Here is a 27019-nt window from a genome sequence, read left to right as displayed (position 1 = left end):
CATTTGATGACTAAATCTCTGTTTAAAACACAGCCACAGTTTTATGGTGTTGGTACTGCAAATACAACATTTTTTTGTCTGTGCAGTGCAACCCTGTGAAATTAGGAGCTATTGTCGACTGTATTACCTTTGAACACAAAGTACCAAGTTTTGAGTCCTGGGGCAAAAAAAGATTAGCAAACACTGCATTGAAGCGCATGTGCAAAGCTATTTCAGGACCTAATCAGGCCGTCTTATTGTCTATGTCATGCCAAACCTGTATGACGACTTCAACAGTGTTTTGCACAGCCGCCTGGAATTCTCCGAAGAAGTCGGCCATGTCGAAGGAGCTGGTGTTCACGGCTTGGAGCAGATGTAGGGTGAGGTTGACCAGAGGTTTGTGCATGCTGTGAATGAGCTCTAAAGATGTGGGGAAAACCGTTAACAGAGGAGACCATTAGGTTAGCCTTTGGTTCAACAGCACACAGAAAAAAAAGAATTATTAATTCAACACATAGAGAGTCGAGTTAACATGTTCTACAGTGTATTTGGTCTCAGAGACTACTATCTTGAATTAACACTGCATGTTTTTCTGTGTAATAACACCAGAACATGCAGATATGGGCAGCATTTTTGAAGTTTGAAACACACAACCAAAACGTGTGTATTTTATTATTATTATTATTATTGTTTACATACCTGCTTGGGCATTTAGGTTGTGTGCCATCATTGCGATGACTTCCTTTACTGCATGCAGAGTTTCATTACTCCAGGCAGGGCTCCCTCTAATGGTTGATAAGAGAACTGCAACAATCTTCTCGAGCCTGCATAACACATTCGCCACATACGGACATGAACATGATGGTGTAAGTTGGAGCATATGAAGATGTGAAAAATGCATTACATTTTGCGGTGGGCTGCCACAAAAAAATCATCACCCACACTACCACAAGCATTTTCATTTTTTTCTTATGCAATGTGATGAATGTTCCATTTATTCAACCTCAACCCTTGATTACATTACATTACATTACATTACACTTAGCTGACACTTTTATCCAACAGTTATTCACCTGTCGATGGGTCCATCAGCGGTAGGAGGCTACTGAGAACTCTAGAGGACCGGGTGTGAACCAAAAGACCCATAAAAGCCTAACAGGACCAGAAAGAGCACCCAGTCCTTTTTTGTAAGACACTCACAATATGCGAAGAAAAACAGATCTGATGAACTGAGTTTGTTATCTGTTGATTCACTTTTTCATCCACTTACAGAGGACTGAGTTTGGTTCACTTAATGACTACGTACAAGTGAAAATACCCCTAGATTCTCATCTATGTCTTTTTAACTTATTTACAAATTAGTGTGTTTTAATCAGGGCTTAAAATCAGATTTTTCCCACAAGTTGACAAGAATGAGAACTCACTAACATGACCAAATATGTTCAGTTCATGTTTGAAACAAGCATTTTTAAGATTAATAGACAGCAGTATTTATGTATCATGGAAACATTACAAGCCTTGAAGACAGGGGGACCTCTAATTGTCTGGTAGTCATAAATTCTCACCACTCCCTACTCCCTACCCTAAGCAGAAAATTAACATCCATCAGGCCTTCATACATAGAATAGCCACTTCGGGTATGGAATTAACCATTATTATGCAGTTACCAGTATTTTCTAATAAACAGTTCAAAACCATTAACAAAATATGAACTTTCTGTTTTTGTTTCTGTTCCAAGAAAAATGGCAAGTTTTTGGTTTTCGTATTCAGTCCCTGAACCGGCTCAAAGTATCGGCTTTAACGTCTTTTGATGTAGGTGCTAAAAGGTTTTAGTTCTTGGAACTGATGCTAATGTAATAAGACAGTGGTTGATATTAGATAATGACTGCAATATAAGGACTATTAATATGGTTAATAAGAATTATTTACACCTGCACATCCGCTCCACAGTACACTATGCGTGCCATTTTGAGCCATTTAAGAAAACGTCTCAGTTACAACTGTAACTTCAGTTCCCTGAGTAGAGACCTACGCTTCGATTGGATCATCTGGCGATCGATCAAGTCCCATGACATGAGTAATAGGTCACAGTTCCTGCAATAGGGAACTGAGGGTTCAGAACTCAGATGCACAATTAAACAAGAACGGCAGCAATGCTATCACACACTGCATCTCATGTACAGTATATTACTTAAGAACTAATGAGAATATACGTGAGTGAAGGAGTTAAGAAGATTAGCCAAACCAGTTATTCCTGTTACCAAACATTGTTTTTGCTTGCAATGACATTGCGCTTTTCGTGCAACGCTCTTTTAGATTAGATTAGATTGCATTAGATAAAACTTAATTGTCTGTGTTACATATGAGACAGAAATTTGTCTTTGCCGTGGCTCCAGTCATTATTACAGACATTAGACAAGGTATGACAAAACAGGTCATACATGTACTGTATGCTGAAGCTGGACAGGTGGTAATGTTGATCTCTTCTTGAGTAGGGCCGCAGCTGAGGGGATGAAGGATTGTTCTTATATGCGATTTTGTGGGCAAGTGGTACATTAAAGCGTTAACCAGATGGAAGCAGTTGGAAGGAGTGATGGAGGGGTTGACAGGAGTCCTATGTTATCAGGTTGACTTTCCTGATCACTGCACCGCTCTACAGCTCAGATAGGGAGGGTTGAGGTGAGCCAGTAATTTTCTAGCCTGGTTTACTATGTGTAAAGTTGGTTCTGTCAATTAAGTTGTACAAATAAGTTGTTATTTACATGTTGATTTTTTATTTATTTTTTGCTATTAATGTATAATAGATGGTGTTAAAAAAAATGGATGTGTGTGTCACCCAATGCTAAGTCATCTAGAAATCAGGAAGCATGTGTGGAACATAAAAGCTGGTTCCATAATGCAAAATGTAAGCAGCTACTTTCCCTTTTAACGGTGTGGTGATTAGCAGCAACAGCTACGGCTTTACCTTTTAACCCATTTTGTCCAAAGCCCTTTTAGGAAAAGGGTGCCCTCTGCCTATTAAATCCTAAATATCTCAGCCTCCGAAGCACATACAAACATGAAATAGGTTACATTTAAAATCTAGAACCTTCATTTTGCACTCAGATCTAACATAATAAAACAGCTAAAATCTCAAAAACTTGAATGCAGCGAACATGTCGCTCCAGGATACAATGGGTTAAAGGTGTGTTGATTAGCAGCAGCTATGCCTTTACCTATTAAAGGTGTGTTGATTAGCAGTAGCTATGCCTTTACCTTTTAAAGGTGTGTTGATTAGCAGTAGCTATGCCTTTACCTTTTAAAGGTGTGTTGGTTAGCAGTAGCTATGCCTTTACCTTTTAAAGGTGTGTTGATTAGCAGTAGCTATGCCTTTACCTTTTAAAGGTGTGTTGATTAGCAGTAGCTATGCCTTTACCTTTTAAAGGTGTGTTGATTAGCTTGGCCGTTCATGACCTGAAGGAGCACAGGAACCGTGTCAGCGATAGCTTTCCCAAGCTGCGGTGTCAGACCCTGGACTTGATCCCCAAGGAGAGGCAGAAGAGACGCTAAGACCCCTTCCAGCTGAGAGATAACATCACACACACACACACACACACACACACACACACACACACACACACACACACACACACACACACACACACACACACACACACACACACACACACACACACACACACACACACACACACACACACACACACACACACACACACACACACACACACACACACACACACACACACAGACAAATTGATTCAACCAGAACAGACTACTACTACTACTACTAATGTTAACGTCACAGTTTTATATAAATCACTTTAAAAGGAAGGAGGAATGAAATTCACATATTAGATATTCACATGTTGTGTTTTGTATCGGCGGAATGACGTGCACGAATCACATCCACGTAACTCACACTATTTAGCCAGTGCAATCAATTTTTTTCAAAACACATTTCATTGCCGTGATTTTGATCTTGGGTCACCGTATGTGCCATACTGTACTTCCAATCATCCAAAACATCGACTTACAACACATTTCACTCCATATCATTCCTTTAAGTTCTCAGAGAATAGAGGACTCCAGATTGCATTGATAAAATAAACTGACACAGAAAATAGACATCCGTGTAGCGCCAGATTCTTTTTCCTTTCTATTTAATAGATTTCTGTTGTCAGAAGCTTTTGAAGGAGAGTGAGGGGGGGATATTTATTCATGGGGAGAGGTAAACTGGGTGCTGCTGCACAAAAGGTGACGTTCCGAAAGGTTCACACCTTTCCACACGGGGAAAACAGGGAAGGGTTACTGTACAGCACAAAGCCTCGCAAAGAAAGACTTGATGAAGTAGGGTGTGGCTGTCAGGTGGCCCTTTGTCTAAAGTATGTCATATGTCATCTATGTCTACTGAGGATGAACTGGTTTAACACCATTTCACCAGCAACAACATCCATTTTACCAGATGGCACAACAACATCATAGCGTATATAACATACCTGCTCGGAAATCATGCCAATATCAGTCAAGTTCAGATTTCCAATGTTTTGCAAGATTCCCAGGCTGTTGTTACCTGTTTAATGACAGAAACACAATGGGTTGTAAATTATGTTGACATAAGCATTCAAAAAAGTGGGAAAAAATAACTTCAAAATGTACTGTATATCAATGAATGCAAATGGAAATCAAAGATGATTCTTATTGGATCATTAGGGATTTTCATTAACTATCATAAGACTTCATGTACCAATACATTATCTTCAAAAGCATACAACATTGTTAAGCCATAAAAGTAAAAAAAATACACTTGCCCTGTGTCAGGATGCCCTCTATGGCTCTCACGATCAGGGAGAGATAAGGCTGCACAGTATTATTCTGTGGTAAAGTGTGCATCAGTCCTTTCATGATGTTGACAACTCTGTGAGGAACCAACGAAGATAGTGCATTTAGTTTTACTGTAGTGGCATTGACCTTTAACTACCCTGCAAAAGCAGTGCATGCCTACCATAATGAATTTCATTAAATGTAGAAAATGTCTTCATCTAATTACACAGTATTGTATTGTAACAGTTTAAAAAAAAAATAAGTCCAGCCTCACGTACAGTATGTTCCATGCATCAGGTCCAGCAGGCTGAGAGACGGCCTCAAAGTAGGTGGTGATGACATTGGTCATGGGGGCCAGTATCTCCGCTGCCTGTCTGGGCAAGAGTGCTGTGATCACATCCTCCAGACTCCTAGACAGCACAAGGCTTAGGTGGACTGACTGGGCATAGCTCATGTTGGGATTGAGAATGAGCTGTAGAGAGCTACTGAGGGCGGCCACCATGTGTTGAATGGTTGCGTTTGGCAAGGCTCCGGTCTCGCTGGACACCAGTTCCAGGATGACTCCAACTGCACCCTCAATGGCCATGGGGATGGTCAGATTTCCCATGTTTTGCAAGTCTCCCAGGCTGTTACCTGTTTAATGACAGATACCGTTACACAATACATCAGGGCTGTGGTCAAGCCCACCGTTGTAGAGTCCAAGACAAGACTAGTCAAGTACCAGTAAGGTAGTAAAGTACCAGTAAACAAGTCTCCCAGGCTGTTACCTGTTTAATGACAGATACCGGTACACAATATATCAGGGCTGTAGTGAAGCCCACCATTGTAGAGTTAAAGACAAGTCTAGGACCAGACTAGTCAAGTCCAAAAAAAGTCCTAAGAGGTTTGAGCTTCACTTTAATGAAGGTTAGCCTTCTAAACAAAATTAAGACTGATTCGGGTGAGTCCAAAAGCCTCATTTGGCAAGACTAGTGTCTGAGTCAAAGACAAGTCCGAGTCCAACTAATAGCAACTCCAAGATAAGTCCGATTTCATAGAAATGCAGACTTGAGTCTGGACTCAAGCCAGAGTCTGTACTCAGAGTAACACAGCCCTGTGATATATTGTGAACTATGTTGAATAAATCCGTAAAAACTGTGAAAGAATAACTTGAAAATCTACAGCTAGATTACTGTATATGGATGTAAATGGAATCCTTCATAGATTATTAGGAATTTTCATTTCACTGCCTACGATAAGACTTAATGTACCAATACATTATATTTAAAAACATACAACATTGTTCAGCCATAGTCCAAAAAAGTAAGAAATTACACTTGCCCTGTGTTGAGTTCAGGATGTCCTCTATTGCTCCCACGATCAGGGAGAGATAAGGCTGCACAGTATTATTCTGTGGTAAAGTGTGCATCAGTCCTTTCATGATGTTGACAACTCTGTGAGGAACCAACGAAGACAGTGCACTTAGTTTGGCTGCATTGGCATTGACCTTTTACTGCCCTGTAATAGTATTGCTTGACTACCACAGTATATTTAATTAAATGTAGAAAATATCTTTGCATAACTACGTAGTATTGTATTGTGTTAAAAGTCCTTACTTAACAGAGTGTAACCATTAAAAAATAATTCCAGCCTCACGTACAGTATGTTCCATGCATCAGGTCCAGCAGGCTGAGAGACGGCCTCAAAGTAGGTGGTGATGACATTGGTCATGGGGGCCACTATCTCCGCTACTTCCCTGGGCAAGAGTGCTGTGATCACATCCTCCAGACTCCTAGACAGCACAAGGCTTAGGTGGACTGACTGGGCATAGCTCATGTTGGGATTGAGAATGAGCTGTAGAGAGCTACTGAGGGCGGCCACCATGTGTTGGATGGTTGCGTTTGGCAAGGCTCCGGTCTCGCTGGACACCAGTTCCAGGATGACTCCAACTGCACCCTCAATGGCCATGGGGATGGTCAGATTTCCCATGTTTTGCAAGTCTCCCAGGCTGTTACCTATTTAATGACAGATACCGGTACACAATACATCAGGGCTGTAGTCAAGGCCTCCGTTGTAGAGTCCAAGACAAGTCTAGGACCAGACTAGTCAAGTCCAAAAAAAGTCCTAAGAGGTTTGAGCCTCACTTTAATGAAGGTTAGCCTTCTAAACAAAATTAAGACTGATTCGCGTGAGTCCAAAAGCCTCATTTGGCAAGACCAGTGTTCGAGTCCAAGACAAGTCCAAGTCCAACTAATAGCAAGTCCAAGATAAGTCCAATTGCATAGAAATGCGGACTTGAGTTTGGACTCGAGCCCGAGTCTGTACTCAGAGTATTACAGCCCTGCAATATATTGTGAACTATGTTGACAAAATCTGTAAAAACTGTGAATAAATAACTTCAAAATGTACAGCTAGATTACTGTAAATGGAAATTAATGATCCTCCTTAATGGATTATTAGACATTTTCATTTCACTACCTACGATAAGACCAAAAAAGTAAGAAATTACACTTGCCCTGTGTTGAGTTCAGGATGTCCTCTATTGCTCCCACAATCAGGGAGATATATGGCTGCACAGTATTATTCTGTGGTAAAGTGTGCATCAGTCCTTTCATGATGTTGACAACTCTGTGAGGAACCAACGAAGACAGTGCACTTAGTTTGGCTGCATTGGCATTGACTTTTTACTGCCCTGTAATACTATTGCTTGACTACCACAGTATATTTAATGAAATGTAGAAAATATCTTTGCTTTGTGTTAAAAGTCCTTACTTAACAGAGAGTTACAGTTTAAAAATAAATTCCAGCCTCACGTACAGTATGTTCCATGCATCAGGTCCAGCAGGCTGAGAGACGGCCTCAAAGTAGGTGGTGATGACATTGGTCATAGGGGCCAGTATCTCCGCTGCCTCTCTGGGCAAGAGTGCTGTGATCACATCCTCCATACTCCTTGACAGCACAAGGCTTAGGTGGACTGACTGGGCATAGCTCATGTTGGGATTGAGAATGAGCTGAAGAGAGCTGCTGAGGGCGGCCACCATGTGTTGAATGGTTGCGTTTGGCAAGGCTCCGGTCTCGCTGGACACCACATCCAGGATGACTCCAACTGCATTCTCAATGGCCATGGTGAAGTTGGCACTTTGGACATCTCCATAACTTGCTGCTTGCACCGCATAGATTAGGGCCTCATAGGCCTTTTCTATGGCAGTGAGGTAAGCCCGCTGCTCTACTGACAATAGTGGAATCATGGCTTTGATGAGCTCAAGGATGTCTTGGTCAACGGTACCGTTCAGAGCGTTTAAGTCCAATTGCAGAAGAGTCGCCAAAGCAGAGGTAAAACTGGGGTCTGAGGTCCACTTCTGTGTGAGGTTGACATACATCATGATCTGTTCCTCAATGTCTTTTGGTATCGTGATGTTCATGGGTATGCCCATTGCGTCATAGTAGTCCTGCTGCAGTTTCAAGTTCGATTTTATGAGATCCAGTTGGGCGTGAAGTATTTTGATGACCGCATGGCTGATTTGCCTCAGATCGTGTCCATCCAGGGGGAGCTGAACTTGGGAGATGAGACCTTCCACCTGCTGGGTCACGAGCGTGTCAAAGTCAGACTGAGCCAAATTCAATGCAATCTGCAGCTGTGTCATTCGAAAGATTGGAAACAAGAGGTCTGAAAACATGCTGCCACTGGTCACGTTCTCCAATTTTGTCAGATACCACTGTGCAATTTCACTGTACACTTTCTGTGCATAGTCCATGTTTCCCATCATCGTTTGGTTTATGGTATGATTAGGGTACTGGTTATGGAAACCAAGAAGGACAATGCCATCAAGAACATTGAGCTCATTGATGATTTGGTCAGTGTTGTTGTAGTTGAGGTTCTTTAGGCTCTCTTTGATGTTCTGCAGGGTTTGTCTTATTATCTCCGCTGACAGTTTGCCAGGGTCAACATTCTCCTCTCCCATTCTTTCAGTAAAAATTTGGATCATTACCTTTAGTGCCATTAAATTTGATTTTGTCTCTTGGGGTAAAGGGAAGGTTTGAAGGAACCAGACTGCTGTCTGAATCATCTTCAGAGCACATCCAGCTTCAGTGGAGTTCATGAATTTGTGGCTTTGGTCAGTGAGGCATTGCTGGATACTGGCTATGGCAGTCAAGTTGGAGAGGATGGTGGAAACAGATTGGTTCATGGCTAACTGTGCAATTTGGTCGATCTCATGGACGGTAAGATTTGATGCGCTCAATGCTTCTTGGAGGCCTGCCACTGTGATGTTGGGCTTGGAGGTGATAGTCTGAAGGAAATTGAGGACCTTGGCGATGGATTCCATTGTCAGCTGTGGTGAAGACGATGCATTAGTCCAAGGGCGGAACAGAGCAAGCAATTTCTCAGCCACAGCGAGGGTCATGTTACCTTGAATGGGACCAAACTGAAGTACTAGGTCTGCACTAGGACCTGCTAGCATTGTCTCGGAGACCTGATACAGAATCTGGCCAACTTGTGACACGCCAGCAGCACAGTCCTGACCTGTGGCCTGACAGTGATTTAGAGCACCAAGTAGAGCACGAGTGTCATTGACAAGCTGTTGATAGTGTGCCTGAAGCTCATGAGGTACCATCTGACCAAGCTGTCCCAGGACAGCATCGACTACAGCCAACCATCCTTCTGAACTAAGGGCCTGGACGGACTGAGGTGACAGTGTCTGAAGGAGGCTCATGACAACTGGTTTCAGGTCCGTGATCTGATCAGGACCCAGGCCTCCACCGGGCTGAAGGAGTTGCACGTGCTGCTGAAGTTGGAGAGCCCTCACCAGAAACGCTTGCAGTTGCTGAACATATGTGAGTACTACTTCAGACATGTCGCCGTCAGAGGCACTGACCACTTCCCTCAAGAGCATCAGGGCCCTTAGAACTGAATGAGCGATGCCTTCAGTGGTCTGGTTAAGGAGAGGCTTCCAAACTTGCTCCAGGAAGGCCAGATCTGTTGTGCTCAGTGCGGCAGAGTATGTCAGCACCAGGTTACTCAGATTGACAGAAATGGGCATGGTGAAGTTGAATTGACTGCTCTGGAGCCAATTCATGATTAGCGCTGCCAAGTCAGCAGAGGATGGATCGGACTGATTCATGGACAAGCCTGACAAGAGGTATTGGTTGTTTTGGGCCACGGCCAGGATCGCGTCGATAATGGAGGAGGCGTTGGTGGCACCATTCCACAGTTGCTCAAGAGGTTTCAACTTGAAGACTTCCACCATGTGATTCAGAAGGGACATGGGCAGATGGCTGGCGAACTGTTCGACTGACATGAGTTTCGAGATGAGCTGGATGTCTTTGTCTAACACGTGAATGAGCTTCCCAAGGAGATTTGCAATGGATCCATCGCCTGGCAACTGGCCTGGGGCACTGAGGAGCTGAGTCACAGCCGTGATGTAAAAGTCCCTGTAGGTGCTCTGGAGGACCACCAGAGAGCCCTGGACAAGCCTGTAACCGTAGCAATAGCTCATGTTTTTAATGTTTACTAATTAGCCTTTTCATTATTAGCTGGATGAGAAAGCACATTCAGCTTTTGATTTTTTTAAACTTTAACTTTCTTTAACTTTACTGGCTAAAAAAATGTACATTCGATGTAACAGGTATGTATGTAGGAAATACCATATTTCTTAATCTAAAACACGACTACAGCTTTGTAGGTTTCAGTTATCAAAATAAATCATATTGTGCTGGGAACAGCCCATTTTGGTCACTATTGCAATGAGACTCTCTTACAAGTAAAAGACATCCAATCAGAATCCAATCCAAATCCAGTCCAAATCCGGGTTTGTCCAAGTCCAAGTTATGACCAGGTCCAAATTACAGTTGGGCTATGTCCAACAAATATTTGTTCTATGACCTTGAACTTGACATCATTTTGTCCAGAATTCAGAGTAAATCCCATTATTTTTGGAAAAAGGTCAATTGATTTCACCAGTTTAATTTTGCCCTTGAAATTGACTGAATTTTGCCCATTATTTTGTACAATGTAATATGTAATATGTAGTTTTCACTTTTAATGTGCTGTGTGCCAATTTTGGTGACTATTGCAATGAGACTATCTCTCACAAGTACAAGAAAGTCGATCAGAATCCAATCCAAATCCAGTCCTAATCCAGTCCTAATCCGTTTTTGTCCCAAGTCCGCGTTAGGTTCAAGTTCAAGTTACGGTATATCCAACAACTGATCTATGACAATTGACCTTGAAATTGACACAATTTTGGACACAACTTTTTTGAAAATTCAGCGTAAATCGCATATTTTTTGGAAAAGGGTCAATTGATTTTACCCGTTGAATGTTGCCCTTCAAATTGACTGATTTTTTACCATTATTTTGTACAATATAATATGCCTCAATGCAGCGTGCCATCAGGTCCAGACGACTAGGCAAGGTGCCTTGCTGTCACATGAAAACAGTTATGTGATGTTATCGACCCTATATATATTTATTTCATCTATTGTGAGGAAGGTGTACATTGTATGAAATATGTATGTAGTAAATAACATATTTCATCATCTAAAACACAACTACAACTTTGTAGGTTTCACTTAAAATAAAACATAGAGCACTGGGTACCCCTTTTGGTCACTATTGCAATGAGACTATCTTTTACATGTACAAGAAATCAGATCAGAATCCAATCCAAATCCAATTCAAATCCAGTCCAAATCCGGTTTTGTCCCAAGTCCGCGTTAGGTCCAAGTTCAAGTTACAGTATGTCCAACAACTGATCTATGACAATTGACCTTGAACTTGACACAATTTTGGCCACAACTTTTCAGAAAATTCAGTGTATATCGCATCATTTTTGAAAAAGATCAATTGATTTTGCCCTTTGAATTTTGCCACTGAAACCGACTCAATTTTGCCCATAAAACCTACAAATCTGATCAGTAGCTTTCTGTGCAATATTGCTAACAGACAGACAGACAAGGGGGAGAAAAAAACGTACTGAAATATTCCACTCTCTACAGGGGTGGGGTGATAAAAAAAACCTATTTACCTCAGTACTGCAGCTGGATTGCCAGATACTTCCTCAATCAGAACTTTAGTTGCTGCAATGAACTTCTCGGAGGTGTAATTAATGTCGCAGTGTGGCATGGACGTTTGCTGGTCCATAGTACCTAAACAAAGACATAGCATATACAGTATATCCTCATAGACCTCCTTCACCCCTATGACACCTCAAGATCTCTGCGGTCCTCTTCCAAGGGCCAGCTGATCGTCCCTCGTACCAGGCTCAAGGCCACTAGTGACGGAGCCTTCCATGTTGCTGCTCCTATTCTTTGGAACAATCTGCCCGACCACATCCAGAATGCCCCTTCACTGGCCATGTTTAAGCAACACCTTAAGACACACCTCTTCCTGGAGGCTTATGGCTGCTAGTTCCACAAGCACTTTCACTTACATGTATTCACAGACACCCTCACACACTGACGCGCGCACACACTCACACTTTCCTACACGATACTCTGTGAAGCGACCTTGGGTGTTTTGAAAGGCGCTATATAAAACGAAAGTATTATTTATAATGACCTGGATGTCATGTATAGAAGCCGGAGGGCTACAGCAATCATACAGTTCAACGTCTCTAGTAGTCTCTTTAGTCTCTAGTCTAGTGATTGTGATGCCTGCTGTACAAAGTATGATGATCATTTGTGATATGATTGTTGTGGGGACATTAATGCACAGTTAAAAGCTAGTGTATGTTATGCTTCTTCTGTACGGTAAGCCTACGAAACAAAAACATTCACTAGACTAGCTGCTGAATTGACAATTGAATATTAGTAATGCCCTTTATCTCTAAGACTCAGCTAAAGTAGCATAAACAGTGGCTACTGTAAATATCCCTGACTTACAGTTAGGTGGTGCAGTGACATTTGGCTGGTAGGTCATGATGTAGTAGGCTAGCTTGAAGTAGGGTACCACCACTGGCCACAGGCGCTCCACCGTCTCAGCATAGTCAACGACATCCAGTGCTCTGGTTGATATGACAGGAGATACATACATTCATAATGCAGTACATGTTGACATCATTCTATGGTGAATCCCTTATACACATTCAAAAACGCAATATATTAAGAAGTACACTTGAACAAAAAAACTAATGGTATGCTGCGACATTTGATTATTTGACTCCACTTGACCATAGAAGACTACCTTTCTGTCAAGATATTCAGCCAATCGACAGTGATGTTGGTCGGCACGAAGCTGTCAAAGAACGCCTGATCAATCTCGCTGAAAAATTGTGGAAGAAACTGAGCATTCTTCTCCGACGCCATGAACACCTTGTGCCACTCCTCGAGAAGCATAGACGTGGTCACGTTGTAGCACGTGGTGCCCTCAATCACAGCAGCTAGGTGGTTCACCTAAACATGTGCAGAAGCAAAAAACAAAATAGACTCCAATGAGCAGCAGGTCCATTGTCTGGCAGGGCACACTGACAACACCATTGTGGCAGGAGTTACATAAGACCTACTAAGTAATTATACTACTAATAATAACAATACTTATTTGTAAAGCACATTTCCATACAAAGAATGCTGCTTGACGTGCTCTAGCAAAAAACAAAAACAAATGAGAAATGAAAACATCAAGGAACAGAACACATTAAAAACAGATTAAATAGTACAGTTAAAACCAATGGAAAAAAAATATAAAAACAGATTGAAAATAAAAATGACTACACATTAAACAAGGAATACAATAAATATTAAAGTATATATAAAAAGAAAATAGAAGAAGGTAGAAGATAGGCCTATAATAGGCTACTGGGGACGATACCTTCTGGATGACTGGAAGCAGTGGGGCTATGAGGATGTTTTCCAGCTGAGAGCCGTTCCCCGAGCAAACCAGAGTGTGCCAGAGCTGGGGGTCCAGAGAGCTCAGGGAGGACATCCAGGACCACTGAGCAGCCTGATTACTGCAGTCCACCTGGCCCAGCACAGCCTGTTCACATCGGTGTTAACATGGCATAGTAAGATTAGGAAGTGAGACCACCAAGAGCAACGATACAGTATTTCATGGCAACGTGCTGTGTACTGGTCTGTGGGTTACGTGTGTGTGTGTGTGTGTGTGTGTGTGTGTGTGTGTGTGTGTGTGTGTGTGTGTGTGTGTGCGTGCGTGCGTGCGTGCGTGCGTGCGTGCGTGTGCTGGGGGTCCATCCATCCCGTTATTTACCCACCTGGATTACACCGTTTATTGCCGAGTTGGTGACGTTGACAGCGAAGGCATTGGCCACGTGGTAGTCATGCATTAAGCCCTGAGCTGTGGCCTGGATGTGCTTTGCATCCTTTAGGAACAGGCCCATTAGTTCTACAGAACACAAAACACACAGGGGTATTATAAACAACGATGTGAGAAAGGTTCATGTTAAAAAAAAAAAGTTAGACGCACTGCTTTACAAATGTCAGACGCACTATATTTTTGAAGGGCCGATGTAGTACAACTACAACACCACAAACCCATGAATGCATAGAAAACATCATGGGTAAAAGAAATATATACGTATGTATGGGGCCGATAACATGGCATGACTGTTCTATTTTTTTGGGGGGGCTTTTCGGCGTTTGGGGCTTCTCGGCCTTTATTATTATAGGACAGAGTGAGAGTAGACAGGAAATGACCGGGAGAGAGAGGGAGAGACGGGGCAGGGCTGGGAAATGACCCCGGCCGGACTCAAACCAGGGTCCCCGTGGGCATGGAAGCCTAAATTGTGGGGGCCACGGCACCGGAGAGAGTAGAGAGAGAGAGGTTCCATTGGCCCATTGTTTCCGGGTTCTATTATTGCAAGGGAGAGGGGGGGGGTGGGGGAATCCCCCTTTAGGCAGACCTAGGCAGACCTAAGGACTGCTCTATTCAATGCTCTATTCAATTACACGTCCCTTTAGGCAGACCGGAACCTGGTCATGTTAGGTGCCCATAGCAACCTATTACATTGGCATATCTCTATATACTTAAAGAATCTCTGACGGCGCCCCCCTGCATGACTGTTGTAATGTAAAAAGCAAGGCACCTTGCTGTGTTGTCTGGATCTGGGTGGCAAGCTGCATGGAGGCGTGTCCGCCCATCAGGACAGAGCGTACAATGTCCCAGCCGGGGAGCCCCTGCAGAAGCTGGATAGCCGCAGAGCCAATACTGTCAAACCTGCAGAGAAAAACAAACATGGGGTGAGAAACGTTTCTCCGTTCTTGATCGAGTGTGTTCCATATTATGTACAACACAGTCAAAATGCAGTGTTAATTCAATAATACTACCACTCGATTTTAGTGTAACATTCAACTCTTTCTGTATTGAATTAAATGTCATGCTCTGAAACAGTTTTAAATCAACCCTCTATGTGTTAATTCAACTTAGTTGAACTCTCCAAGAGTTGAATGAACGCTTGATAGATTGGGACCACCTATTTTTAGAATAGTGTTAAATAAGCAATGCATTTCAACTCCATACGGCAGCCAGATGAGTAACAGCTATTTGATACAACAAAGGACAACAATTCCAGAATTCCAGAACAACAAAGTGAACCATACAGCTTTTCGGGCGTGTTCCAGGGCTGTTCAAGACTGTAGCGCCCTGCCCGGCTGCTGGTGGAGCCTGCAGGAGTCCAGAAGTTCTTCAAGACTTTGCTCAGTAGCTGGGTGGTAAATTGGACATCGGAAGACGCAATGCCATCGCCCCAAGCCAGAAGTGCCTGAAAAAAAATGCATTTTCAAATGTGACTATCATTTATTGAGTTCATGTGTAAGTCAGTAAGCCTGTTAGCAGAATGTCAAAGTCGTTATGTCTTTCTAACGCCGGGGACACATACACGCGAATTTGGCAAAGCGAAGCGAAATTCGCCATTCAGGCGAAGGCAAGCGAACAGGAGCAAAGCGAAGTGAAAATATTCAACCAAGTTTAATATTATGCAAAAGAGAAGTGAATTTTGCCTGCAGCGCCCAATGAAATCAACAATGCAAAAATGTCATTCCATTTGATTCGCCGCAACGATCTGATAACCACTGAGCTGTCATAGAACAGTGAATTTCCCCTCTCTTCGCTTTGCTTGTTTGGCCTGCGTGTGTCCCCAGCGTAAAAGCGTTCCACTAGTGGAGCAGTGCATATGATGAGTCTGCCTAGGTTTTCCATATTAGCATAGCAAAGTGTCATCATCCTGGTGATTACTGACTAGCTATGCTTTGCTGCGTCGCTTTGCTGTGTCACTTTGCTGTGTCACTTTGCTGTGTCGCTATGCTACGTGCAAAGCAGACACGCGATGCAGTACACGTAAAGCAATTAAAGCGTATTCTCCAGTGCTTTTTTACATGCACAAAGGCAGGAGAGGGAGATGCCGAGGGGCAGGTGTGCGGAGACTTTTCCACAGGTGAAACAGCAAGGGGACGGTAACCCGAGCTCCTCTATGCACATGTATGTCGGCCAATGTGCACATGACTTTTACATAACCATGTGCATGTCCCCAGGCAGCCTCTTCCCACTCATCGAGCTCCTTGGTGACCATGTATTTGCCGGTAAGTGTTATTTGGTGGCTATGGCTGAGGTGTGTGTGCGTGTGTGTGTGTGTGTGTGTGTGTGTGTGTGTGTGTGTGTGTGTGTGTGTGTGTGTGTGTGTGTGTGTGTGTGTGTGTGTGTGTGTGTGTGTGTGTGTTTTTCCACTTAGTGTTTTGACACAATTCCAGACATGAGGTCACCAATAGTCCATATTAATTGGTGTGGATGGTTTAATTACCTGTTCCACCACTTTCTGTGGGCTTATGCTGTTAAAGATTTTAATGACAAGTCCACTGCTGCACGCCTGTTGAAGGGAGCTTGAAGCATTGCCGCTGTCACACACGTAAGAACGGAACGATGCTTGGTCCAGTAGTACTACGGCCTGATGGATAAACAAACAAACAAACAAATAAACCAACAAATACATAAAAGTGAGTGAGTGAATACGTGGATGAATAAATAAATCAATCAATCAATCACTCAATTAATTAAGAATAAATAAGTAAAGACCATCATCTAGAAAATATACCGGTAACTGAAATCTAATCTAAACTAAAGACATGAGAACAAAGTAGAAAATAAGTTCTCACCTCAGTGAGTGGCACTGAAGTGGACTCAATGACGTTCATCACATCTGATGTCTGTGCGGAAGCATTGAACGGCTTCAGGACATCCTTGAGGTGGATATACACATCTAAACGGGATGAGGGGGGACACAGCAAAACAACAAACAAAAGGATGGGTTACGCTAACTTGCTAAATAGACCACAATGCTTTTTACTGTAGCACATACGTAGGCTACATAGTAGAGTAAAGAAATGATCTGACTTAGTGGAACTTCACATAAAGAGTTCTAAGGTGTTTACAACAATTTTAATGCAATTAAAATGTGAATGATTTTAAACATTCATTCGTCAAAAGACAAACGCTCATGAATCACTTTGTTTTTTAAAGCTTGAAGAGCATGACTTTGCAGTTGTGATATGTAAACACCATTAGAGCATGGGAGCTGGTCATGCGGGGCCTCATTCCGCCATGGCAACCACAGTAGATAGTAAACACGGTGGTGCCAATTCTACCACGATGAGCCGTGGTACTTCGTAAAACCTGTTCCAGTTCCACCCTTGAGCTCTCAAATGTCAAATCTGGGAATGGGTGTTCCAGCATAAAGCGAGACGCTAGCCCAGATTTAATTTGTGCTATAAGAGAGGCCGCTCCGTAACATTACACTGTTCAATTGTGCTACAAGCGCAGCTTCCTCTGTCTAATATCCCAAGAGACCCGGCTCGACATAGAGCTAAGCCTATTGTGCACACTGAGACACGGAGACAGCAACGGGTAATTAACAATGAGCAATGCACTAGCGCAATGAGGTGTACCTATGAGCCGGCTCCAAGAGCCTATAGATTATCCACAGTGTATTAACTTGAGACACAATTAAGATCCCAATTAAATCTGACAATTAGATGCTCGTGTTAGGCGATAGGGGCACATTAAGTGTAAATCTGACAAGCTTTGATTGTGCGAGTGTTGATTGACACACCTTTTCCTGACCATGTGCTCATGTATTTAAGAAGGGAGATTCCGCCTTCTATGACTGGATTCACGGTGGCGAGAGAGAGGTTTACTTGGGGGAAGGTGCTCTGGAGAGATGCCATTGTGCTGAGAGAGAAGAGGAGAGGAGAAGACATACAAACAGTCTGAGTGTTAGCACAACTTTAACCTTAAATGTGAATTCCGGTAAATGCCAACATGCAGTTGTATTGTTCACACTAGACAGTGCATTTTTTTATTCAGCTGAAATCCTGAGCAGCTGATGGGGGCATAGGTTTCTGTTGGAGAATATTTGGAACTCCAAAGCTTGTGCAACATCTGCACACACCTTTTCACCTTTTGGGATGATATTTGCAGCATGTTAAGATGTTTTAACCCATTTTGTCCTAAGCCCTTTTTGGGAAAGGGTGCCCTCTGCCTATTAAATCCTAAATATCTCAGCCTCCGAAGCACATACAAACATGAAATAGGTTATATTCAAAATCTAGAACCTTCATTTTGCACTAGTATAGTGTTCATTGTGCTCTAACATACCCCCATCTTTAATAAAACAGCTCAAATCTCAAGAACTTGAATGCAGCGTATATGTCGCTCCAGGACAAAATGGGTTAAACAACATGTAAACAAACCGTGCCCCCATCAGTTGGCATGGATCTCCGAAAGGGATGAACAAAAATGTGACGTATCCTCAACTACTGACAAGTCAAGGGTAGTATGAGCAAATAAAACTCCACATTGAAATTGGCAGAATGGAGGAATTCTCCTTTAAACTCCTATAACTGCCAACTATTAAAATGACACATACTACACACATACACAGTTAAATGAGGTTATAATATGATTTTAGTATAGTTCAAGTATGAGAATTACGATATACATACAAAAGATGAGTTAAATAACTTAAATAACAAAAAGTAAAGAAAATATTAAAATAATATAGTTGACACTCATTAAGTCACCTTTTCAGGTATTCCATTCTCTGAGCGGCATCTGCAAATTTTTCCTCGGTAGTAGGCAACAGGAACAGGTCGGGAAGGTCCAGCAGGAGATCCCAGAATGATTCTTGCTTCTGGAGAGCCTCAAAAACAGCTACTCCTACACCCAGTGTGTTGAACACCTCAGTTGGGTTGTCCAAGACCAGCTGCGTCAACACCTGCATCATCAAACACCAACAAATACCAAAGTAGTCAATCGTCTACCCACTCATATACTGTATTTGAGCTTTGGACAAAGTACAAGTTGCTGTTCTTTTGTGACCATTATCTGATGTGCATGTACAGTAGTATCTATGGTCCCATCCAACCCAACACACAAAATACATTATTTAGTATCATATTCCATATCATCACTTACTAGATATAGCCTACCATTCTATATATTTTTCATATATTTTAAAACAATCAGTAATGAGCAACATTCAGAATCAAGGGAACGTGGTCTGACCTTGTTCAGAATGATCAAGGACACCTCCAGAAAAGTGTCGTTTGTGTTGCAAAAGGTGACCAGGCCAGCGACGAGAGGGTCATCCTGTTGCTGTGATGGATCCACGGTGGTCTCAACCAGCTTGCAGAAGGAGTGTTTCAGCTGGTCCACCGACCTCAGCATGGTGTGGAGGTCGCCCTGGGAGAGTTCAGAAGTACATCAAGTAAAACAAGTGGTACTTAACAATTACCTGGCCTCAAAACATCAGCTTCTGTTACAACTATAATAACTTCAAATCAGTCATCCCAAACAGTTGGAACCCTAACACAACATGACATATAGAACAACCTTCTTCATAAACTTAATTAATACAACAACAATACACATAAACACAATGCATTTAAACTCTGTGCTAAGAAATAGAGACAATGCCAAGTGTTAATAGCAATATTGGTATTGGAGGTGTAAGACAATAGTTTACCTTGTTAAGGAAAATTGTTTGGTTGATTGCAGCCATGAGTGTGTCCTTTGGAGGTGTTGATTGACTGCTAGGGTCTTGAAAAGAAAACATAGCTGTTATAACTAATTACACCTAACACATACAAAATGAATACCAACAACCCGTTAAAAGACGGACAGACAGGCAGACAGGCAGACAGACAGACACACACACACACACACACACACACACACACACACACACACACACACACACACACACACACACACACACACACACACACACATATATGCTTATAACACTGGCAGAAGACACATTTATCTTCGTAATGCTGCTTGATAACTGAGCGAATTACACATACTTATTAGCATGTTCCAGAGTTCCGTGAGGTCATCGAGGCGCTCGGCATCCTGGGTGGAGCGTACTTTCCGCACCAAGCCCTGCTCCTGGAGATGGGTCAGGATGGCAGGCTGGCCAGACAGGAAGACCATGCTGAAACACAAACACAAAACCGCCTTCAACACACATTTAGTAATAACAAAACGCTGAAATCTCGGCCCAGCCGTGGCTTAGTCGGCTGGGCACTGGACTGCTATTCCCAACCTGGGTCATCTCCTGATCTTCCCCCGTCTCTCTCTCTCTCCCAGTCATTCCTGTCTCACTCTTCACTGTCTAAATAAAGTTTAAAAAATGTTTTTTAAATCTCACTCACTCCCTGAAACACGAACACAAAACCGCCTTCAACAAACATTTAATAATAATAAACAGCTGAAATCTCACTTTTCTCCTTGAAGGAAACCACCCTATGGAAAAACACTTAGCCACTGGTTACATAATACTGACACGACAGTGGCCAAAGGGGAAGATGAACAAAAGAATAGAATCTTTCAATCGCTGTTCCTCCTTCGGAATTTATATTTCACACAACCCTTTTGTCTTGTCAGTCTTCAGGTGCCCTACAGTAGCATTGCGCTGCTGTTGCCGTCTGTGTACGTATCATATTCAACTCTACAGGGAGGATTATCCTGAAAGTGCTCTGTGATGATCGGAATACAATCTAAATTGATGGGGATCAGGTCTAAATCGCCTTCTGAAAATTGCCTGGTCGCCTCAGCAACATCTACAAATCTGAAATAGACTATGGACTACAGTGTAAATGCAGTGGTAAACCAACACTTAGATAGTCAATTTAACATATTCTAGATAGGTCCCAGAGTACTCTTTAAGTGATGAATTAACACGACATGTTTACTCTGTATACTGACTGCCTTGGTTGATACACAAAGGGACAAAAGAAAATGCTAAAAAAAATATTCATCATCGTCACCGCACGTGTTCTGTGGCATTATTTAACCAGAACACCACTGGTAGGCAGAGGTTATTATGAGGCACAGGGACAAGTGACTACATTCCTGTTATTGTGAAAAGTCACTAAGTCAAAGGCCAGGGCTCTCCAAACCTTACTGTGCCTACCATTCAATGCAACTAGTTGAGGGTGTGTCGCCTTCAAAGTCTCTTATGTTCCGTTCATAACCAGAGTATCATATGACCATAACAAATAAAGGGTCACGCTCCATCTACTGACTACAGTTCACCTGTACCACAAAATACATATTTCCCAAGTTATCACGACAACCCTGAATACATATGAAGTATCATGATAACCCTTCTAATCTATCTGTTTGTCTGTGTGTCTGATAGCATCGTTTTGAGTCGCCTGAGGGTGGCATCCAACACATATCACGTGCATCAGACATTGGCAAGGTTGCCATCTCTTGACCGTTTTACATTGCTCTTGTTTGTAAGATGTCGTTACCCGGGATGGTCATGGTCATGGTCTTGCTCGGCCGCGGCTGTGTCTCGTGCCACCCGGTAGCCATGGTGACCGCGGTAGCGGCGTCCAGACAGGCGAGAGTGGTTGGAGCAGGAGGTGTCTGTGTTGCACATGAGGGTCTGCAGGAAGGGGAAGAAGCCCGCACTCGGGAGATTCCTTGGGGCCACATAGCCTGTAGGCATTCATGAATTAGCATTAGATGTATGGCCTTCTTAAAGGAACAGTCCACCATTTTTTGATTTACACATATTTGCAGCATTTAGTTTAGTTTATTGGTTTATTTCATCAGGGACCATGTGCAAAGTACATTAGTTACATAGTAAAAAGATGACCTGCACCAGATTATAGCTAATAGCTCATTTCCATCTGCAGTCCCTGGGCAGGTAAGGTAAATTTACAAGCATTATTCATGAATGTGCATGTCATTTTTGTCTATGTGTTTGCATTGCCTAGTTTAACTGTATAGCAATGAAAAGTCTATGGGAACAAACAAAACATTATCAAATGTACTTATAAACTAAAATTAATGTAAAATTCACCAAAGTACAACACCGCTATTTAATCCCATCCTGTGATCACTTGTGGCTTGATGCTAATGTTCCCATTTACTTCCAGTAATTATGCTAAGCTATGATAATAATTCTGATCCAATAAATCTAAGTACTAAAAACACTGAGAAGAAAATTATATGCACATTCATGAACAATGCTTGGAAATAATGCAAATATGTGAAAATCAAAAATGGTGGACTGTTTATTTAAATTTGCATTAGAGTTGCGGAATACATAAATTAGCATTACAGGAAGCCTCATTATGTGCACCTTTCCACCAGTGAAATGATGTAATAATCGTTGAAAAGACTTTGCTGCCAAAGTACCACACTACTACAACTTTACAAATACGCAACTACTGTGTTATTCCCATTCTGGTATTAGCTCATTTATAAGAGGAGCCATTTCTAAAAGGTGTGTCACATTGTTGGAGTATACAATATGCCCAAAGAAAGACAACGTATGGCGACTAGGGGATATTTGTCCATTTAAACATGTTCACAGTACTTTGTACATGTATATGACATTATAGGTCCGTTTTAAATCTGCAACAAAATGTCTTGAAATGTGGTACACAGAATGTTTGGGAATGTTTACCGTTGTTAAGTTATTTTGAACTTTGTGACTTTGCTGTATTGCTCTATAGATTAAGAGGAGCTACATTTATCTAAGTAAAACATTGGAGGACAGATATTACACAATAAATGGTGAAAAAGAAACTTCCCCCTTATCAGACTTCTATTTCACAAGATCATTGAGTATATACACCTACAGTATGTATTCCATAACAAAAACGCTGACAACTATCTTAAAGCTTTCCTTAGGTTTTTGTTTCCCTACTAGAGTGTATTTGTGCAGCAAACACGGTTTCCCCACACCCGTGCAATTTACAAAAAAATGTGAAGAATAGCTATTGCCTCACAGGCGTCCCTGCCCTCTCAGAGCAACATTCATCAAGTCACAGTTTTAAAATGTCCACACAGATGACAAATAAGATCACAATCAAACAGGGGGAACAAGTCACGTGGAATGACTAATAGGTAAAACACACATGTGTACAATTTGTCACCAGCTTAAGAAACTCCACTGACTTTCTATATACAGTAATCTCCAATCGTGTTACAATCACATTAATGACATAAATGTGCAGCGTGCTTCCTGTCAACCAAATGCAATCTCTTGTGGTCAACAAAAAAGTAAAGTGTGATGTCATAAAGTTAATAATATGCCCTACTTCAGAAGCAACTGGGACTGGACTATTGAGAAGTGAGCACATGCTCTCCCATTCTCTCACGCTCTATCACGTTCACAAAACAAAAGGACGTGGGTGTTGCAGGTGCTGTACCCAGATGTCTTTCTGCTCAGAGAAAGAAGCAAACAGGAATGTTGCTAGCTGATAGGAATGAGAGACACTGTATCACCGTATCATCAAGCGATTTCATCAAGAGCCACTGCCGCAAACGTATAACAAACGGATCTCTGCATATGCTCTCTACAAGGCCTACTAGGCCTACCTCTTTTTTAATATATGTTCTATGTATGTCTGCTGTTGCCCAGTCTTGCACTTTATGTGTCTGTATGGGTATTGTATATGTAGTCTAGGTGTAATGTATGTATACTGTATATGTCTAATTGTCTATGTCCACACCTAGAGTCTAGAGTCTAGAGTCTATGTCTGTCTGCATGGGAAAGTAAGAAACGTAATTTCAATTCTTTGTATGACCAGCGGATGTAAAGAAATTGACTATAAAACCGACTTGACTTGACTAGACAGTCTGGGACACATATACTGTATTTGTATGATTGAACTGTGTTCTCAAATCACGAGACAAAGCAAAAACACCAGGGATGTCTTGACACCAGCTCGGCACGGTAAAAAAAAACCCAACAAAAGCACGGTAATACTCCGAGAAGCAGCTTACGCTTTTTCACTGTTCATCATCTCACTCAATAGATTCCGCCATAATCCGTGATATTGTGTTCGGTAGTAACAGACAATAAGGGCTGTGGACTTGACTCAGTGGTCACTCCCAGCGGCTTCATGTTCCAGCGAGGGCGTTTGGCAATCTTTTAAAAGAAGAAATTCCCTTGCTACCTAGGGTCCATTACATGCTTCAGACAAAACTCTCATTTTCATTGTTCAAAGTTCCCAGGGAGGACTGTCGAATGACATACGAAAAACAACACTACAAGAAACCTCCAGTAGTAAGTGTAGGCCTACAGGAAGTCCGCTAACCTGGTGTTTGTCAGGACGTCACAATTTCAAGATACATCATTGTCACTTTTCTGGCAAATGTAGGCCTATGATATTTTATGATGATCTCAAATCATAATACATTTGCTCTCTTAGTTAGGGAAAAAGAACTTTCAGTGTTGATGTTTGTGAAAGAATGTGCTGCGTAGACTACTCACATGTGTCTCTTATCTTGGGAGGGAACTGGGATCGGGTAATAGCCAGGATAATGAAGATGACCAGGGGCCAGATGAGCAGAGCCAGGGACCATCCCTACAACATTCACAACACACACACACAGGTCAACCCAATACAATTTTGGTAGAAAAGCCGCACTCCCGGGTGTGATTCTTGAATTTTATTCTAGTGGGTTAGCATGACAGTTTCGGCCTAAGCCTTCTCCAGCGTCTTACAAAGGACGAAGGCAGGACCACTCAACCTACACCCAACCCAATACAAACACACCAAGCAGATTTACTCACACATTGCACATGCAAAACGCATGTGCCGATTCATAACTATATGTTTGCATGTGTCATGATAATATATGTCATGCAAAATATATATGTTAAACCACCACCACCACCTCTAAACCCCACCCGAGTAACCCGTACAACATCATATGTAACGACTTAATTACTACATATGTAACGACTTAATTAGGAAAGCCTTATAATAATATTGTAGATGTAGGGATTGTAAACTGTTTTATAGCCAATGTCCTTCTCACTCACTGGTTGCCTGATGACACTGAGGCCATTTTTCCACAACAGAAGTCGTAACTGATGGAAGAATGAGGCCATCAGTTATGGGGTCTGCAATAAACAAAAATAAGGTAAGAGGAAATCACAACATGAACATACACAGAGTGAAGCACGAGAGTATAGAGCAGGCAAGAAAGGATGTTAACTTCAGCCAATTTCAACATGCAGTTGTAATGCTCACACTACCATGGATTTGTCAGTACCTGATATTTTTTTCAGCCTTTTTCCGAGATCCTGGTCATTGTAATGGGGGCAGCTGTTTGTTTACATTTCAAAAAAACATCTTGATTTATTCCCAAAACCATCCAAAAGGTTATGTAATATCAGCAGACAACTAGCCAGCAGCGATACCTTTTGGGAAAATATTTGGAATAGGCCTATGTTAAGATTTGTTTTAAATGCAAACAAAAGCTGTCCCCATTAGAATAGCTCATATCTCGCAAAGGGCTGAGCCAAAAAATGCAGCATCACCGGATACTGACAAGTCAAGGATAGCGTGAGCAATACTTGGCAGGAGTGCTCCTTTAAACTCGGGCCCGGGGCCAAATCTGGCCGGCGTAATTATTTTGTTTGGCCCACGAGTCGACATCATTTCAGTTGGCCCCCATACACTAATAATATATACAGCCGTAACATGACTTGACCATGGAATTTTGCGTGTCACAGGAATTATGAGTATAGGTCCAGGCCAGTGTAATAGCATAGCAAATACAAGAGCGTAAGTAGGGATGTCTCCCAACAGAATATGTACCAGCACATATAAACTACCATACCCTATCAGATGGGAATAAGTGTTTGTGAAATATGCCTAACGGGGCCCTGCCGTGGCCATCTGGTCGGGTACTCGTCTGCCATGACGCTGACACGGGTTCGATTCCCGGCCCGGGTCCTTTTGCCAACCCCTCCCCATCTCTCTCCCCATTTGCTTCCTGTCCACCACTCAAACTGTCCTGTCATCAATAAAGTCGTGAAAGACCAGAAAATATCTTTAAAAAAAAAGAAAGAGAAATTTGCCTAATGTTAGGCATGAAATGTGTGCGAACACCATTTTAGCTGTTTTTTTCTTTTTCATTTTTGTTAAGTTCTGCCCACAATTGCATTCCAGATTTCAGACACTATGAATTTAAATTTAACACACCTAGTTTGGAGTATATCCATGTACCTGGGAGGATTAATGGCAGAGTTGTATAAAGTAGAAGTAGAAGTACTCTTACAAATGTAATTACAACACTAGTGGCATGATATTACAAAGTTCATATAATGAATATCATACTACTAGTTTTGTAATTAAATTTGTAAGAGTACTTCTATTGGGGGCAGTCATGGGTCACGGTTAGGGCGTCAGACTTGTAACCTAAAGGTTGCCGGTTTGACTCCCAACCCGCTGAGGCTGGTGAGGGGAATAATTAACCAGTGTTCTCCCCCATCCTCCTCCATGATTGAGGTACCGTGAGCATGGTACCGTCCTGCCGCACTGCTCCCTTGAGGTGCCATTGGTGGCTGCCCCCTTGCACGAATGAGCCACAAATGCAATTTCGTTGTGTGCAGTGTGCAGTGTACACTTGTGTGCTGTGGAGTGCGGTGTCACAATGACAATGAGCGTTGGAGTTTCACAGTTGGGCTTTCACGTTTTCAGTACTTCTACTTTATACAACTCTGATTAATGGACAGGCCAAACGTGTCCAGGCCTAGAGGGCCACAGGTCTAAACTGGCCTTCATCAAAGGCCATTCATCACATACCAAACAGCATAGTAATTAGCCTACGCTCAGAGTTATTTCCAAAATGTAGGGAATTATTTCCAAAACATTCTCAAACCTTGTCCATGAATATTTACAAAATAAATCATATTTACTGGTCTAAGTGTGTTTTCTAACTAAGGATGACAGGTATGCCTAGTTCAAAAACGCTGAT

At 42.2% G+C, this 27019-nt stretch overlaps 1 protein-coding gene across 1 annotated transcript in view; it reads right to left on the bottom strand.

Annotated features, from left to right (window-relative positions):
- abca12 (ATP-binding cassette, sub-family A (ABC1), member 12) overlaps window positions 1-27019 on the bottom strand; it is an 80933-nt gene that overhangs the window by 53028 nt on the left and 886 nt on the right. Inside the window, exons 2-28 of the mRNA XM_063213426.1 lie at window positions 25077-25157; window positions 24522-24615; window positions 21541-21730; window positions 20086-20216; window positions 19746-19819; window positions 19286-19462; window positions 18802-18995; window positions 17832-17950; window positions 16879-16982; window positions 16527-16670; window positions 15331-15491; window positions 14817-14947; window positions 13986-14116; window positions 13586-13750; window positions 12962-13170; window positions 12661-12782; window positions 11805-11925; window positions 7597-10251; window positions 7295-7407; window positions 6440-6794; window positions 6121-6233; window positions 5079-5433; window positions 4788-4894; window positions 4476-4549; window positions 3395-3540; window positions 679-803; window positions 257-399 (exon numbers count right to left, since the gene is read on the bottom strand). Coding sequence (XP_063069496.1) covers window positions 257-399; window positions 679-803; window positions 3395-3540; window positions 4476-4549; window positions 4788-4894; window positions 5079-5433; window positions 6121-6233; window positions 6440-6794; window positions 7295-7407; window positions 7597-10251; window positions 11805-11925; window positions 12661-12782; window positions 12962-13170; window positions 13586-13750; window positions 13986-14116; window positions 14817-14947; window positions 15331-15491; window positions 16527-16670; window positions 16879-16982; window positions 17832-17950; window positions 18802-18995; window positions 19286-19462; window positions 19746-19819; window positions 20086-20216; window positions 21541-21730; window positions 24522-24615; window positions 25077-25145 — 6522 coding nt within the window. The 5' untranslated portion in view covers window positions 25146-25157. The remainder of the gene's footprint in view (window positions 1-256; window positions 400-678; window positions 804-3394; window positions 3541-4475; window positions 4550-4787; window positions 4895-5078; window positions 5434-6120; window positions 6234-6439; window positions 6795-7294; window positions 7408-7596; window positions 10252-11804; window positions 11926-12660; window positions 12783-12961; window positions 13171-13585; window positions 13751-13985; window positions 14117-14816; window positions 14948-15330; window positions 15492-16526; window positions 16671-16878; window positions 16983-17831; window positions 17951-18801; window positions 18996-19285; window positions 19463-19745; window positions 19820-20085; window positions 20217-21540; window positions 21731-24521; window positions 24616-25076; window positions 25158-27019) is intronic.

This window comes from Engraulis encrasicolus, chromosome 13, assembly GCF_034702125.1.
Source record: "Engraulis encrasicolus isolate BLACKSEA-1 chromosome 13, IST_EnEncr_1.0, whole genome shotgun sequence".
Taxonomy (NCBI): Eukaryota; Metazoa; Chordata; class Actinopteri; order Clupeiformes; family Engraulidae; genus Engraulis; species Engraulis encrasicolus.
The sequence above is the reverse complement of the archived record's forward strand: the minus strand, read 5'-3'. Positions and strand labels throughout refer to the sequence as shown.